The 18,433-nt window shown below is 34.7% G+C and overlaps 2 protein-coding genes across 2 annotated transcripts; one reads left to right on the forward strand and one right to left on the reverse strand.

The window, feature by feature from the left end:
- The first annotated feature begins 4,285 nt into the window (after nucleotides 1–4,285).
- Nucleotides 4,286–7,971, forward strand: LOC25483396 (receptor protein kinase-like protein ZAR1). Its single transcript, XM_013612080.3, has 2 exons — nucleotides 4,286–5,800; nucleotides 7,182–7,971. Exons 1-2 carry the CDS (start codon nucleotides 4,495–4,497, stop codon nucleotides 7,820–7,822), a joined length of 1,947 nt encoding a protein of 648 aa, XP_013467534.1. The 5' UTR covers nucleotides 4,286–4,494; the 3' UTR covers nucleotides 7,823–7,971.
- Nucleotides 7,972–8,233: 262 nt separating this feature from the next.
- LOC25483397 (glucan endo-1,3-beta-glucosidase) lies at nucleotides 8,234–10,622 on the reverse strand. Its single transcript, XM_013612081.3, has 2 exons — nucleotides 10,547–10,622; nucleotides 8,234–9,381 (listed from the first exon to the last, which is right to left on the reverse strand). Exons 1-2 carry the CDS (start codon nucleotides 10,620–10,622, stop codon nucleotides 8,234–8,236), a joined length of 1,224 nt encoding a protein of 407 aa, XP_013467535.3.
- Between the last annotated feature and the right edge of the window lie 7,811 nt (nucleotides 10,623–18,433).

Here is an 18,433-nt window from a genome sequence, read left to right on the forward strand (position 1 = left end):
TGGATAAAGGGTTAATGATATTTGGAAACAATTAACGGAGATGACTAAAATGGTAAATGATAGAAGAGTTATGAGACCAATTTGAAACACTCTAGGACCAATTTGAAAACCAAAAATAAGTTAGGGATCATATTAAGCTTATTTTTTTCTATATAATTAAGTGCAGCGTAAAAGCAGATAAATAATCACGTTTTCACTATTGTGGGATAATAATAGCTACGAATTTGAAACTTTTGAAATTGATACTTAACTGGAATTGCGAAGTAGCTTTGTTAGTGGCAACATAAAAGTGAAAGAAGACCTGCCTCTGATGTCCTTAATAATTGATTTTCTGACAACAGAGAAATATAAAGTGAGTCCATTGTCAAGTTCAAATACGGACTTGCTGGTGCATTAAAATTATGGAATGAACAGTTCAATTTCAAATGTTTTATCCTCAATAAGATTTTAAAATTTTGTTTTTCAGACCTTGTTAAAATTTTCTTCAACAATTAGTAGTTTTCATAATATATGTCGACATGTTTGCGTTTTAGGCTTCCTACTATGGAAGAACACGATGGCAAGACTGACCTGCATGAGCACGTCACCTCCTTTAACACCATAATAAAGTTATAACAAACTTTAGATTCCCTCAAATGCGTTGTGTTTCCTTGCACATTGAAGTGAGCTCCCCTACTATGGTCTTCCCACCCCCAAGGAGGTCCGTTAAAACCTTTAAATTGTTAAAAAAAATGCTTGTGGCTCGTTTCATTATGAGCTGTAAAAATCATAAGAGTTCAACATGTCTTGTTGGAGTCAGGGAGAAGCTAGATGAGTCCCTAAGCTCATTTATGGACTGTTTCAACGACGAAACAACTCAAATCGAAGACTTAAATCAAGATGTAGCCCTCTACCCACTAATGTAAGGTCTCAAAACATGATTGTTCACTGACTTATTATTAGAAAGGCCATCATGAGGTGATCGATGAGCTGTGAAAGAGAGAAATATGCTACATTACTATGGAAGAAATCACTCCAGATAAACATGTCGAATACTACAGCTCCCCTTCCCAAAACAATTCATGTTGAAACGTGAACCACAACAACCAAACTAGATATAAAGACAGGAGACAAGAGTACATCCCCCCAACTTCACTACCCTAATGGAGAAACCTTTGGTGAATCTTCCAAGATGCTTATGGATCAAACCTTATCAAGTTACTTCGTTAGAGACAAAGCAAGTCTAGAGCAAATTGTGCTATTTACGACGAGTACCACAAAATACATGGTCATTCCACTGATGGATGCTACAGATTGAATATCTCGGTCGAGAAGTTCTTATAGAAAGGCTATCTGTAGAAGTACGTAGGCATGAATGATCTCCCCCGAAACAGGGATAACGTTGTCCCCAAAGGAAAAACTCTAGATCCATTGAACCTCACAGAAGGTCCAAAAGCATGAAAATGAGGCGTAACAGGGAATACATGATGGAAAGGTAGATAATCCTCCACCTCGTGACATAAAACTCATATCAGGAGGGTTCAATAGAGGATGATCTCTTAATAGCACGATAAAAAGACACCTACGGGTTGCAAGGTCTGTTTGTGCTACACAAGACGAATTAGGATATCTCTTTATTCTTTCATTCATTATTCAAGTGAAATCTTTAGGTTGCTCTATCTCTTTATTCTTTCATTCGTATTTTGATTGAAATGTTTGAATTGCAGTATCTATATTCTTTTATTCATATTTTGAGTAACATTTTATGATTTAGGTCCATATTTCTTTATTCTTTAAGATGCAAGGATTTACACATTCACAATTTTTCATTTTGTTGAGTGATACAAGGATTACAATATCTCTATCTTGTTATTAAAAACAATAAATTAATTACAAGTATATTTTATTTATTGGAAATTTCATTTCTTTATAACATTGCAAATACATCAATTTACATTATTTTGATAACTTAGAGAAAATAAATACATTATACAACCTAAAAAACCTACAATCACTAGGTGAATAGGTACCCTCAAATAAGACTCTCTCAAATCCGAGCTGATAATCAAATCTCAAAAGTGCAAGAGGTGAATACAAACAACAACACTCCCAATAAGGGAACACCCTCTCCACTATCAGAAAAATGGTGAGGGTGTTGCCACCTCGGGAGTAAAAGATGATGCACGTCTGGAACCACATTCTCATTCCTGGAGCCATGGACAAATATCAACTCTTTCCATCTTAAAAGATGACAAAATACCACCATATAAGAGAAAAATCCCAATCGGTGTCGGTTTTAAACCAACTTAGAGGCTTTCTTTTGGTCAATCGTATCATCCTTAAAGTGAACATGCATAACATATCCATGTTGATCAACATATCATCCTCAAAATTGCCATCAAAGTGAAACGAGGGCGATATAGTTGAACAACGAGCAACATTAGCCTACGATAGGGTGTGATTCCTCTCCATTGAAGAAAATAAAAACAGCAGTTTTATGGATGCAGTGAAACCTCCACCAAAATCTACAACACCTTTTCACATTGTGCACATGATTGGCCTTTTCAAGGCCGTCGATAGTCTTTTTCATATATCCAACTTCTTACTTCAAGATCCCCTTCTCTTTCTTCAATTTGTCAACCTTATACTCCAAGCCTTTAACCTTGAGTTGCAGCCTCTCGATCGGAGACAACCTTATCAGAGGAAGAGGAAAAGGAAGAAGAAGAAAACATTTGGAATGATGTAAATGTAAGTATCTTTATAAATGCTCTTTGATTCTTGAAGGTCTTCCTTATCTTAGATCGTGACACCGTCCAATCATCTTAATTTTTGAGAATCTTAATAAAGAAATGAGACCTACTAATCTAGACTTTAGCTGAAAAAATAAATAATGCTTGTACAAAAATTGTTCTAGTGAGCTCAACTAGTGGTATTCTTCTTGTTTTAAATTTATTCTTTAAGGTATTTAGAATCAATGTTGTTAAAAATGTGTACGATCAGATACAATTGTAGTGAACCCTGAGAACATGAGACCATATATGGGTCCTAGAAACTAGACACATAATTGTTTGAAAATTGCTCTTCTCCCTTTTGTTTTTACTCATTCGCGTGCCTACGTAAGTTAACTTACACTCTTTTGAAAAGGCTCATAGATAATGATGTATCAATACCTTTTACAGAGCAATTACTATAATTATCTAATGGAACCATATTTCATACAAACAAATCAAAAGGTACATAAATTAGGCAGCATTGTTGTTCATGAATAAAAGATAGCAAATATCGAGCAGGAAATATTAGCAACACATATTTTAACATACACTTTTCAACACATTCTTTTTTGATTGGTTAAAATTCACATAGGTCCCACCAAATCGTGTTGGAATGTCTGTATTAAAATATGTGTTATTAGCATTCCTCATGTCGAGCTTAAATGGTAAAGGCCATCTTCAGCGACAGTTAACTCAACTAGTCTTTTCTTGTATTGAACTTTGAAGTTCATTATGTTTATTGTAGAATCACTCCTCTTCTCTATTCAGCTTAAATATATATTTATTTTATTCGGTCTGATTGTAAATTATTTTATATATAAGATCAAAATATATTCTTTTTATATTGTCGATTGTTTTTATTGTAGTATTAACGTTTCTATTATGATGGATTAACAAAGGATATGATTGAAAGTAAAAATATCACATCAAATTAGGTATAAAATGCGAGTTGTAAAATGGATTATCTTCATAAGTGTTCTTACAAATATTTTAAATTATTAAATTTTCTAACGATGATCGAGAATACGAAGTTAAAACTAATGACACTCCTCGTCTTTACAACTAAGATAAAAATTTGATTAATGTCGATCACATACAAGTTACTTATATAAATTTTATATTCAATTGTTTTAATCAAATTCATATCAATTAAATCAGTATCTCAAAGGTGAAAATGAGGAGGACCCCTAACCTCTAAAACATAAAACGATGTATGTCTTCTTAAAATATGACTATTTTTTAAAAGAAAATGCTAACCGGTATCCATGAGTACTAGTTAAGAAAACTAAATATAGTATAAATACTTATAAAACTTGAATAATGAAAGTTTAAAAAGTTTAAAAAATCATGGTTTTAATATAATTATTATTATTTTTTAATTTCTTTAATTAGTGTCCCAAACACTAATTAACAATTTCTTTTTAAATATTACTAATTACTAATCCACGTGAATCACCTTTCAAACTAGAATTTGTCTGGACAAACAAGCACTTAAATAACAAAACATTATTGTTGCAGTATGCATATTTTCTCCCAAACAAACAAAAGACAGTAGCCTAGTGCTGACTAAGACAAAAATTCAAATTGGTAAAGTATGTGACAAACCTCGAGAATACACCCAAACTTAATTTCAAATACAACCACCTTCTACAGTACCATCATCGTGATCTGATCCCACACTCTTCTTCCTCTTCTTCCATTCCCTCAAACACTCTCTTCTCTCCGCAACACCTCGTTGCCAACCATGCCACCTCATAACAACATCATCACTCTCCTCTTTCTCTTCCTCTCTCTCTCCATAACCTTCACTTCATCTCTCAACTCAGATGGTCTCTCTCTCCTAGCCCTTAAAGCAGCAATAGACGTGGACCCCACAGGAATCCTCACATCATGGTCAGACTCAGACTCACTTCCCACACCTTGCTCATGGGAAGGAATATCATGCACAAACAAGCAAGTCACTCAAATCACCCTCGTTTCAAAATCTCTAACAGGATACATCCCTTCCGAGCTAGGCCACTTAACTGAACTCACTACCCTTCAACTCTCAAACAACAATTTCACTAAAACTATTCCTTCATCACTTTTCACTAACAAACTCATCTTCTTAGACCTTTCTCATAATTCTCTTTCTGGTCCTCTTCCATCTTCACTCACTTCACTTACATCTCTTGTTCATTTTGATCTTTCTTCTAATTTTCTCAACGGCTCGTTACCTGAGTCGTTGAGTGAATTAATATCTTTAACAGGTACTTTGAATCTTTCTCATAATAGTTTCTCCGGTCAGATACCGGAGAAACTGGGGAATCTTCCTGTAGAGGTTAGTTTGGATCTTCGTGATAATATGCTTAGTGGGGAGATTCCTCAGGTGGGGTCCTTGCTTAATCAAGGACCTACTGCTTTTTCAGGAAACCCAGGACTTTGTGGGTTTCCGTTGAGGAATCTTTGTCAAGACGAGACAAAGGTTCCTGACTATTTACCGGAGAATCCGGATACTAACCCGAATGCAGTTCGGACTGAACCGGTTCAAGATGGGAGGGGGAGGGGTGGTTTGTTTGTTGTTGTTGGTTTGGTTTTGGTTTCTGTTGGGGTGGTGGTGGTTTTGATGTTGGTGGTTGTGAGGAGGCGACGGAGGAGGTTGAATGATAGGGAAGGTGGGTTTGAAAAGGGGAAAGTGGAAGGTGAGGTTTTAGGTTGTGGGGAGGAGCAGAAGGGGAGATTTGTGGTGGTGGATGAAGGGTTTGGGTTGGAATTGGAGGATTTGTTGAGGGCTTCAGCTTATGTGGTGGGGAAGAGTAGGAGTGGGATTGTTTATAAAGTTGTTGGTGGAGGGAAAGGGTCTGTTCCGGCAGCGACAGTGGCGGTTAGACGGTTGAGTGAGGGTGACGATGGTGGTTTACGGTTTAAGGAATTTGAGGCTGAGGTGGAAGCTATTGGGAGACTGAGACACCCTAATGTTGTGCCTTTGAGAGCTTATTACTATGCTAGTGATGAAAAACTTCTCATCACTGATTTCATTCGCAATGGAAGCTTGCACACTGCTTTGCATGGTATCGCTTCTCATACTTTTTAGTTCTTTGTTTAATTAGTCTACATTTTGATTTCTATGTGAAAATCTATGACTTTACATTGATCAAATTGTATAAATCTATGATTAATGCTTAATTTGGATGTCAATGTTTGTTTTTGATTGCAAATTCATGTAGTAAGGAAATCACTTTTCAAATGCTACATTTAGTTTTCTTCTTAGTTAGTGTTTGGTTCCATAGTTGAGAAGAATTGATTTTGTTTATTCCCATTAAACTTAATCATAGTGAAAACCTATGTGTTTGGTCTTCCTCAGACAAACCTTAGTTTGACTAGATGTTGTAATGTGATAATGAATAACTTTTGGCTTCATTTGAAAAATCTACACTAATTTACATTCTAAGTTAAAAGAGTAAAAATCATCAAAAGTCACTTTACCTCAAATTCTTTTTAAAGAAACATTACTTTTAAACTCAGCTGTAACCAAATCAACTGTACATCAAACACTTAGTAGTACAGTGTCACTTGTGATTTGGTTTTGGTATGAGTAGGTGACAAAGTACTATTCCTTGTGAGTGCACATTGTTGTCACTGTGTGGTTGAGTTCAAATTCTTGTTTTTTACTTTTGAGAGCTAATGATGTTGCCATGTGATTGTGGCCATGATGATGATGTGCATCTTTGGATACTGATAACTGTGTCTATTTGGCATCTGCACTATATATTTTTGGGGACCACTGGTTTTACTTTTACTGTCCTTACTTGAGAACTAAAATCCCTTTTATAATGGATTTTGTAGGTACATTTTTGGTATTATCTTTGTTTTTGTTTCTAGTATTCATAATACACGTTCATCCAAAGTAACTGTTGTGGTCCTGCTTCAAATTCAAAAATTTAACTGGATTTTATATCTGTATTGTCTTCATTTTACTATATGAGTGACTGAAAATCCATGAGCAGATTTAGTGTTAAATTCAAAGTTCAAACATTTAACTGGATTGGATTGACCCTATGTTAAGTTAAAAAAAGTTTGTTTGTATTGACATCATTTGAGTGACTGATAATCTCATGGTTTCCAATGCAATCACGGTCGAAATCTTTCTTGTTAGATAATGGGCCACTATGAACATTTTCGTCTCTCTTGGTTTCCGGTGGCATTCACTAGTGCACTCAATGCCATGCTATAGGAATATATTGTGGTCCTTAAAGTATTGATATTTTTGTTCCTCTGTTGATTTGTTGCATTTTGTGTCTCAGTTGTTACAGTTTTGCAAAATAAATGTCATCTTTAGTTCTTTTAACAGAAAATTCCTACTTAGATTGATGTTTGCCTTTACAATTTATTTATGCTATGTTATACCAACAACTTAAAACTCTGCTCGTAATTGGTGCTGTTTGGTTGCAGGCAGGCCATCCGATTCATCGCCACCATTATCATGGGCAGCAAGAATAAAAATTGCACAAGGAACTGCAAGGGGATTGATGTACATACATGAGTTTAGTGGTAGGAAGTATGTCCACGGAAACATAAAATCAACGAAAATACTATTGGACGATGATCTCCATCCTTACATATCCGGTTTCGGACTTACTCGTCTTTGTTTAGGTACCTTAAAGTCTACCACATTCACACATAAGCGGCAGAACTCAAACCAGTCTATTGTTGTCTCAACAAAGAGTTCCAAAGTTGCTGCTAACTCTAAGAACTACATGGCACCTGAGGTGCGGATGTCTGGTGGAAAGTTCACTCAAAAATGCGATGTGTACTCTTTCGGTATTGTTTTGTTAGAACTTTTGACAGGTCGATTACCGGATTTAGGACCAGAAAGTGATCAAAAGGAGCTAGAGAGTTTCGTGAGGAAAGCATTCCAGGAGGAACAGCCCTTGTCAGAGATCATAGATCCAGCACTTTTGCCGGAGGTTAATGCTAAAAAACAAGTTGTTGCAGCGTTTCATGTTGCACTGAACTGCACAGAACATGATCCAGAATTGCGACCGAGAATGAGAACCATTTCTGAGAGCCTTGATCACATAAAAATTCAGTGAAAAAAGACAGGAAACGTTGTAAATTTTGTTCATGAGTCTAACCTTTATCTTTTTTGCGGTGTTGGTTCTGTAAGATTATTGTAGATGTGGAATACTTGATCTTGCTTGTTTGTGTATCAAGCTAAGCTAATGCATTTTATTCTCAACAAGATGTGTACATCCCTAATCTTAATACTTTTTGAAGAAGACAAAGACAAAGATCTTAATATAAACTTAGTATGACAAAAAAATATCTCAATATGATAATATGAATCATCAATCTTGTCTAAAACTAAAAAAAATTGCTTGCTAATTAAACAAAGTAAACAAATAACAAAGTGAAACACAAAAAGAATACTATTTATTCTCTAGACTCACCAGGAGTTATGAATCATCAATCTTGTCCAAAAATAATAAAAAATTGCTTACTGATTAAACAAAATAAAGAAATAATAAAGTGAAACACAAAATGAATACTACTACTCCTGCTCTAGACTCACTTGGAGAGGAACTTGTAAAATAAGACATTTCTCCACCCGATTCAGAAGAACCGCCACCCGATTCAGAAGAACCTCCACCCGATTTAGAAGAAGAGGAATTTGTAGAGTAAGATGGCTTAAGTAATTGACTGATTTGATACTTGAGTTGTTTATCAGGTGTAAATAAACCATAATACCTCTCTGTTTCAGCAGGTCCTTTTTGATTTTCATCAAACATGGCAAATAAATAAGTTTCCAATGCTTGATTAGGCCGATTAGGAGTCCCGACAGAAACATGCTTAATTAAATTCTCGTGGTAGATTTGTGCATTTTCAACTGATGCACCAACATCACCATGAGAAGGCCATCCACTTTCTGATACTACTACTTTCAAATTTGCACCACCAACTTTTTCAAGAGCTGCATAAAGTGCTCCTAATGTTGCATCAAATAAATTTTGATACTCATTCTTTTCATCTCTCACCTTAACATTTGGTGAAGTAAATAAAGCAAAAGAAAGGTCAATGCTTTTTGGATCATTTATGTAGCTGAAATAAGTATACACATTTGCAAGAAGTGGTGCCTCATTCTCCACAAGAAAATTAACAATTGGAGTTATATATAAAATGGAAGAAGTGCTAAATGCACCTGATGATGGAGGATAGGAACTTCCCAACAAATTCATTTGTATAGCAGTTGAAACCTTGATTTGATGCTGTAAATTGGCAGATGTGAGTGCTGCATTAATGTTCAACATTGCTGGTAGAACAAATGTTGATGTTGGATCATTACTAGGATCTATTTCATTCCCAACAACAATGTATCTAAATTTGACATCCTTGGAGTAATTTAATATATTGTTTTGGACCCAATAAGTAGCTGATGAAACACTATTAGCAATTGATTCAATGTTTTCATTAGGAACTCCAATGACAAGTTCTATGTTAGAACCTCTTAGAGCTTCTAATGTTGCTTGATCAGGATCATAAATTCTCATTCTTCCAATACCATTAGCTTTGTAAAGATCTATTACCTCTTCAGAAGGAGGCAAGTTGTTCGCCACTCGTCCATAACATACTCCTATTCCAACTGATTGTGCTCCTACATTAAATTAAAAGAAGAGGATGAGTCAAATATGCTTGTGATTTTATCTTCATAAAGTTGATAAACTTTTTAGGGTTAATAGTGCTTTTCACCCAGTAATATAGGTCATTTTCGATTTTCGCCCCTGTAAAGGTTTAATTAAACTTTTCATTTTCTTCTAAAAAACAATCTTCCCCCATCCAACTCAGCAAATTTGCTTACATGACGCTAATTTGTGTTAATATGTTTTTGATTTTAGTAAAGGAGTAAACTGTTAGTCAAAAGAAATGGTATAAGGAGTAAATATTAGCATTCAAAGTTTAGAATCACAATTCTTCGCCTTATTGTTTTTTTTCTTTTTTTTCTTTCTGGAAATAGTTTCTCCTATTGTTGTTAGTCATTCATTAACAAAAAAAGAAGTCTAATGGAAGGTCATTAGGACTTGTTAGATAACATTAAATAATGAAAGTAGTGAAAAATCGATAAAAATAATTAATGATTAAATAAGTTTTTGTATAGTAGTCAATTTTGTTTTTGATCACCATAAAAAGTGACATGTTTTGGTTCATATAAAATTTTCGGCACATACTTTTAATCTTTTATAAAAAAAAAACTATAATATTTTATAAAAAATATTCTTATAATGTTTTTAACATGTCTATAAAAAATCATGTAAATTTTTTTTATAATTTTAAGCATAATTAAACAAATTTACTTCGATAGGATTAAAACTGCACGTTGAAAAAATTTACTCGATAATTTCCACAAACACAAATCCCACTTTTTATAGGCCCAAAAATTCGTTCACAAAATAATCCATTTTTTTTCAGACAGGTACCAAAGCATGTCGCTTTTTTACTCAAAGAAAGAAAAAATAAAACTGTTGGTTTTTTATAACGACTAAAAACAAATTCCACCATATTATAGAGATGAAAAACTTAATTAACCCAATAATTAATGAAACAAAAACTAAAATTTGCTCGTTTTATATGGCACACATATTCTGAAGGGATGGAAATCAACGAATAAATTCACTTACTTTCAAGGTCATAAGTAATAATCAATACTCAAAATAAAATAAAAAATACTAGTAAAAAAAAGCTCATAAACTATAATTTCATATTTAGAAAAAAAGGCAAAAGAATAATCATAATCGAAAATCAAGACTAGATAAGATGCATACCGGTTTTCATTGATGCCAACCCAATAAGCACAAGAAGCAACAATGGAATAACCATATTAACTTGAGGAATAACCATTGGTTAGAGAAGAAAAATCTTGAGGGATCGTGCAATTTCTTATATATCGAGAGGGTTTGTGTAATTTGTTCAAATTTATTCGACCAACATGTCTACGTATATATAGATGCAACCTTGTGCTTAGACATTAAAATTGTAACATATCTTATAAATAATATCTCAATATTGTAACACATATTTTTTTACAGAATCTTGCAACACATATTTTTTAAGAGAATATGAACATCATTGTTAAATAACTTTTTTCATAAGTTATTTGTTTATAATTCAATACAAAAATTTGGATTCTGATTATAAATATACCAACAAAAATTTGGCTTTTGATTATTTAGTCCAAAAATTCCTTAAAAAAAAATTATTTAGTCCAAAAGGCTTCTGATTTGTTTTATTTTTATTATATATAGGTTTTTAAATTAAGTCATAAAAATATTTTACCCTCATGATTCAGTCCAAAAATCTGGCTTCTGATTATAAATATATTAACGAAAATTTGGATTTTGATTATTTAGTCCAAAAATAAATTTTGGCTTCTGATTTATTTTATTTTTATTATAGACTTTTAAATTAAATCATAAAAATATTTTTCCCTCAAGATTCAGTCCAAAAATTTGGCTTCTGATTATAAATATATTAACGAAAATTTGGATTTTGATTATTTAGTCCAAAAATAAATTTTGGCTTCTGATTTATTTTCTTTTTACTATAGGCTTTTAAATTAAGTCATACAAATATTCTGCCCTCATGATTCAGTCCAAAAATATATTTTGGCTTCTGATTTATTTTATTTTTATTATATAGTTTTAAATTAAGTCATAAAAATATTTCATCCTCGATTCAGTCCAAAAATTTGGCTTCGGAAAAATCTATTGTGAAGTCATGAGAATGACTTTTCTGGTGAAGTTAACACTATATCATAAATAATAAAAAATGTAGTGAGTAACACCCCACTGTTTGTACAGTGGCATCAAAAGTTCAGTCCCTATAGTATCATCAATTCATCAGATTAACAAGCTATCACATAATATCAACTCTGTTTGCATATTAAAGATGCCAACGATAAAATAACACTTATAAGTCCAAGATGTTGCAAACATTACTAGATGAATTATTATTGATCATTAATCAGTAATCAACAATTTAAAAATGAATCAAACATTAAGATCAAAATTAATTTTTCTAAAAAAGTCAGTTTTTTAACTGCACCATATAAGCCCCCAATAAATATATCTACCTGCAACAACATACTTCTTCGTTGGTTCACAGTTTTAACTTCTGCTCCCTTTTTTTTTTTTTTTGACTGTTTAATTTTTAATATCTACTACTTCCGTCCCTAATTATAAGACCCTTTTGAGAAAAAAATTGTCCCTTTTTATAAGACCCCTTTGATATTTCCAAGTACACTAATTATTTCTTTACCAACCTACCCTTATTTATTTTGCATCTTTTTCCTCAATCAACAATAAGTATTATGTTGAAAACATAAATTAATTCTTTGTCTTAAGGATAAAATTATAAAAACAATAGTAATTATATACAAATTTAATATTACAACCAATTTTCTTAATCTCCGCAATTTTTGCAAAAGGCTCATATATTTAGTGATGGAGGTAGTTACTTCTTGTCAATGGAGATAGATTGGGGAAATTTAGAAGTCCTTCCTCTTAGTTTGATTTTTAACAAGTTGGTAGAGTGTATCGATCACATCTATTTCAGCGTGGTATGCAAGAATTGGTATTCCATCGCAAAGTTTAATTACCAAAATCGCAAAGTCAAAAACATTGTATTGCCCATGCTCATGATTCCCACTAAGAGAAGGTGTGGAACTGTTAGTCTGTAAATTTAACAGGCTCATTTAATATGGTTGACATTTGTTTGACCTTTTACTTTGCAGAAATCGAAGGGCTTTCTCATTTCAATTGGAGAATCTCGACGAAACGTTAAGCCTAAGGTCCATATTCAGAATTTCGACGAAGCAAGGCTGAAAGAGTAATCTTGCGTCAAAGTCAAGCAAAAGGCGGGAAAGCACGATTTCAAGCATTGAAACGGTTTCCATGTAGTGGAAACGTGGCACAGGCAGTTGTCCATGATGGAGGAAGTGTTGATCATGGAGTTAGTGGTTCACCATCTAGGTTTTAGTATAAATAAGAGTTTCCAAGCCGAAAAGTGGGTCACAAATCATATATAGAATTCTACAACACTCAAACTACTGGCGTATAGGGAAACGAGTTATACACAATGTATCTAAACTAATTTGTAGACCACCCCTTTTATTTTAATGCAATGCATTTTACATTTTCTTTGAGTTTACGTGCGTAAACTTACTTTTATCTTTCTTTTATCTGCTTTGTTTTAAGCTTTTACTTGCAATCTCAAACCTGTCGAGAGATAGTGCCTTTTACTATCAAACCCGTCCTGCTCTCTAAGCAACCTGAGTGCATTTCGTGACCTTTTTTCAACTCTTTTCCTATAAAAAAATCCTTTGCACAACGGTCTTGAGATTTCTAGTTCGATCTCGATTGTAATAATCAGAACTAGCCCACGTTTTCCAAAATCACAGGCAAACAAATTGGCACGCCCAGTGGGACCCAGTTTCTGCAATTGATTTTCAAAAACTTTTTCAAAATAAAAAACCGTTTTAAAAATCTTTTTCAAAAATCCATCTCTTTGAAGAGATCCGTTTTTAGAATTTTGTTACTATTTTTGGGTAACTTTATTGCTAAACACACCAATATTGTTTGTGTATGCATTTGAGAAGTGGTAAATCTATGGCTCGTGCTAGTTCATCCTCTTCACAATCATCTTCACAAGCACAACCTTTACAAGCGACCTCTCCTTTGGGAGATTTAAACGTGTCAACCCCTGTGGGGGAAACCATGGCTATGCCAGGATCGACAGAAATGGGAGTAAACGCTCCTTCAACCGTTTCTACGTCCACTCAAATTACACGACCAGAAATGGGAACCGTTATCCCCCATTCACCTATGGTGTTCCTTCGACTACCAGCATTCCAAGTTCTAATGCTCCTTCAAATAGGCCTAGACTTGATGAATGAAATGTAAATATACATAATGTTTCGAGGGAACAACCGTATGGTATGCCAACTTCGATGATGGCAAATGTACATAATAGTGCTTCCGTTTTTTCAGACCAAGCAAATCCGTTCACTATGCACAACATACATAGTCCTTCAAGTTATAGTATTTTTGGTCGGAATACTCTACCACCATTAACAACAGATTCGATGAATGTGTTGAGATAACAAATGGATGAGACTAACCACGAAATGGTTAGTTTGTTAACGCAACAAATTGGTACAGTGTTTAATCCTCTGATAAGGGAGACAAGCCGGAGTTACCAAGCCTTAACCACACAAATGGGCAGAATAACAGATTTCTTTGCACCCCGACAACTGGTTTACCAACCAGTTACACACATACAAAATCAACAACCATTGCAGTTAGTTGAAACAATGGTTCAGAGGCAACAACATGTGCCTCAGCCCCAACCGGTCGAACCAGTAATACAAGGTCAACCTGAAGTGATCTTGGTAGATAGAAATGATAATGCCGATGAAGTTTTTAGGAATGTCCAACAACAAAACATAGAAGTGCATAACAATATAGCCAATTTGGTCGAGAATATAATGGCTCAAAATGGTTTAAATATTGGCATGCATAGGCCAAACTTTGTTTCTTGGTTCTATCGAATTGGAGTTAGTGGTGGGCAGCGTAAGCCGAATGACAATGTTTATGGTAGTCCCATCAAAGGCAAATTTTAACGTGCTATTAGGCAGAGAATGGATACATGGTGTGGGTGCAGTCCCTTCCACTGTGCACCAGAGGATTGCCATATGGAAAGATGATGGACTAGTTGAAAATGTTGAAGCTGACCAAAGTTATTTCTTGGCTGAAGTGAATACTATCACCAAGAAGAATTTCGATAAGCAACTAGCGCACATAACTCCAGTCATGTCTCCAGGACCCAAATGTATGATTTCGGATGATGAGATGTATTCCATGAAACTTCAGCCAGAGGCTGGATTTGTGTGGGAAAGAGAATTTAGGGAGCATGATTATGTGATGGTCAATCAAAAGGAAATTTCTTCAGAAAATGAAGATATGCTCAGGACAAGAGCTTCTGCATACAAGAAGGTTGATGATAGCCTTACACCAGGTTTTCCTAAGTATGCTATGTAACGCCCACTTTCGTTTAATCGTTATTTAATCGAGTTTAGGCCATTATGTTATAATTATATAGTATATGCATGATTTTGATATGTTTTGATGATTTATGATGATTTGATCGATGACGTGTTAAGTTATGAGTTTTGGAAGATTTGATAAGGATATGAGAATTATTTTATTGTTAAATAAAATAAAGATTTGAAAATAATATAAAATATTTAGTTAAGGGTTGTTTTGATATTTTAGATAGTTTTGGGGGAGGAAGTGAGATAAGATAAGTAATTAGAAAAAGATATAAATAGGAGAAGACCTAATATTTTAGAAACTCTTTGTACGTGAAAACTTTTGGAAAAGGGAGAAAAAGCCAAGTCTAGAGGAACCAAGGTAGAGTGCTGCGATTTTCTTCATACAAGGTAAGGGTGAGACTAATAATTCAATAGCATTGATTGTTGTAATTCTGATGATTAGTTGACAAAGTTAGGATTGATTTAGAGAAGTTTTGGAATTAGGTCAAAACCCTAAAAATTGATGATCAAACGGTAAAACTTGTTTAGATTGATGTAGAAACCATCCTTTAACCTTAGAACATGTTTAGGATGGATTATTGAATCAAAATTAGGCTTTGAACCATGTTGTATGATGGATTTTTGAGAAAAACCCTAGTCTGCCCGTGCTTCTGTTCATCGCTCGCCACGGCGAGTGATGATCCTCGCCTCGCGAGTGATGATCTTCATCGCTCGCCACGCGAGCCCTTCCTTTTCGCCTCGCGAGTTGTTTGGTTCAACTCGCCATGGCGAGCAACCCCTCCTCGCCTCGCGAGCTTAGGCAGAGTGTATGTCATATTTTGTGTTTCGACCTTTTTAGTTGGACCTTGGATGCCTATGAGTGCCTGAACATACCTAGTATTGATTAGGAATGAATGTAGGATCAGAGGGAACCCAGAACAAGCTTAGTTTGGGAGTTGAGTGGTACTCGCCATGGCGAGTAAGTACTCTCGCCTCGCGAGTACAACCAGGATGAACTTGTTTATGTGTTTATGCGATCTGTGTCGCACTTGTTGATTAAGAGTGAACCCCTAGCTGGTAATGAGACCTAGTGATGTCGTTTAATGCAGACTGTAGAGTTGTTTAAGTTACATTAATATTAATTGAATATGAACTATTGTATTGTATATTCATGCAAGATAAGGAGATGTGATAATGATACAAATTATGTGCTTTGATATAATGATATCATCTTGTTATGTGACCTGTTTATGCTGCTTCTGTTATTTAACTAAGTGCATAAGTATATGATGAAGTCTAGCTCCAAATTATTGGATGCATGTTGATAAGTCGATTACGTTGTTTTGTTCATATGTGTCCATGCATAGCATATCATTGAGCTTAGTCCTCACCACGAAAATTAGGAGCTTTGTCCTCCGCACGTTTATAGGAGCTTTGTCCTCCGCACGATTAAAGTATATTAATACTTATGATGACGAATTGTACCACATGCATAAAAGGAGTCTAGGAGCATTGTCACATTGTCATGATTAAGATGCCTTGTTGATAATGAGTGAATATGTGATTACGTGATAAGTGTTATTGATTATGTTACGTTGTTCATAATGAATTGGATATATGATTACGTGATAACTGTTTAGCATTTATGCAAAGTTAATAATGGAATGATTATGATGTTAATTATGATTCGCAATTACATTGATTAATGTTATTTTATTATGAAATCTCACCCCTTCTGCTTGAAAATGTTGCCCTTCGTATGGGTAACTTGCAGGTGATCGTGCTTAGTGTGCAGTTGCTTCGTGAGTTGGCCTTGCCTTCACTGTGTCGTCTAGGTCGCTCTGATACGTAACGGGATGGGGTTTTATGCTATAACATGCTTCATTCTTTTACGTGAACTGCTTATGTTTTGATAAACTCTTTTGAGATACTTGTTGGGCCTGCGTGCCAAAATCGTTCTACGAATTATGATTATGATTTTCCGCTGCTATGTTAAAGATAATTTGTGAAGGTTAAATCATTATTTAACTGTTTTGGATTACGTTTCTATGTGATATCCCGTTTATGGTTTTTACTCTGATAATTGTTTAAGAAATTTGTATATTGGGAAAACGGGGTGTTACATGCTACCCCGCCAACTGGGTGGGATACCGAAGAATAGACCATGACTGAGCCCAATATTTGGGAGAAAATTACGGCCTACTTGGCCGAAAATAAGTTTAAAGTGGCCAAAATGGCGGAAAATTTGCAACAAGAGGTGATCGAGAGGCTGACAGAAGAATCTGCAGATGATATCATCGAAGACCAAAGGTTGGATTGTATCTATGATGATGAACTGTTGGATTTCGAAGAAGATCCCATGGGATCTACTACTAAAATGAGAGCACAAGATCCCCTCGAAGAAATAGATTTGGGGAATGGCACTATTAAAAGACCCACTTATATAAGTGCAAAGATTCCGAAAAAATTTAAAGATCAAATTGCAGAGCTGTTGAAAGAATACAAAGATTGCTTTGCATGGGATTACAATGAGATGCCTGGGCTAAACAGGAAAGTGGTAGAATTGAAGTTACCAATTCGACCAGACAAAAAGCCAGTGAAACAAATTCTTCGTAGGTTTGCCCCGCAAATCTTACCAAAGATTAAAGAAGAGATCGAAAGACTCCTGAAATGCGGCTTCATCAGGCCTGCAAGGTATGTAGATTGGCTAGCAAATGTAGTTCCTGTTAAAAAGAAAAATGGAACCATAAGGGTATGTATAGACTTTAGAGATTTGAATCTCGCTACCCCTAAAGACGAATACCCAATGCCTGTGGCAGAAATACTGGTAGATTAAGCGGCAGGTTTCGAATACTTGAGTATGCTAGATGGATATTCAGGTTATAATCAAATCTTCATTGCTGAAGAAGACATCGCTAAGACCGCATTTCGATGCCCGGGGGCATTAGGATGCTATGAATGGTTAGTAATGCCATTTGGTCTAAAAAATGATGGTGCTACGTACCAGAGAGCGATGAATTCAATGTTTCATGATTTCGTAGAAGCTTTTATGCAAATTTATATTGATGATATTGTGGTAAAATCTTCTTCAGAGGAAAAACACTTGGGACATTTACGCCGATCTTTTGAAAGGATGAGGCAATATGGACTGAAAATGAATCCATTAAAATGTGCATTTGGGGTTTGTGCAGGTGATTTTTTAGGTTTCGTGGTTCATAAAAAAGGAATCGAAATCAACCAGAATAAAACCAAGGCAATAATTGAGACTCAAGCTCCTTCTACGAAGAAAGAGTTGCAGTCATTATTAGGAAAAATAAACTTTCTCAGGAGGTTTATATCGAATCTAAGTGGCAAGACACAAGCATTCTCGCCATTACTCCGATTGAAGAAAGAAGATATTTTTAAATGGGAGCCAGAGCACCAAAAGGCCTTCGATGAAATCTAGTCATATTTGATAAATCCGCCAATACTTTCACCATTGTTGAAGGGCAAAAGGATGAAATTGTACATAGCAACATCAGATGGCACTATAGGCAGCATGTTGGCACAAGATGATGAATATGGCGCAGAAAGAGCCATCTATTATCTAAGTAGGGTACTCAATGACGCTGAAACAAGATAT

Source organism: Medicago truncatula, chromosome 1 (assembly GCF_003473485.1).
Source record: "Medicago truncatula cultivar Jemalong A17 chromosome 1, MtrunA17r5.0-ANR, whole genome shotgun sequence".
NCBI classification, from domain to species: domain Eukaryota; kingdom Viridiplantae; phylum Streptophyta; class Magnoliopsida; order Fabales; family Fabaceae; genus Medicago; species Medicago truncatula.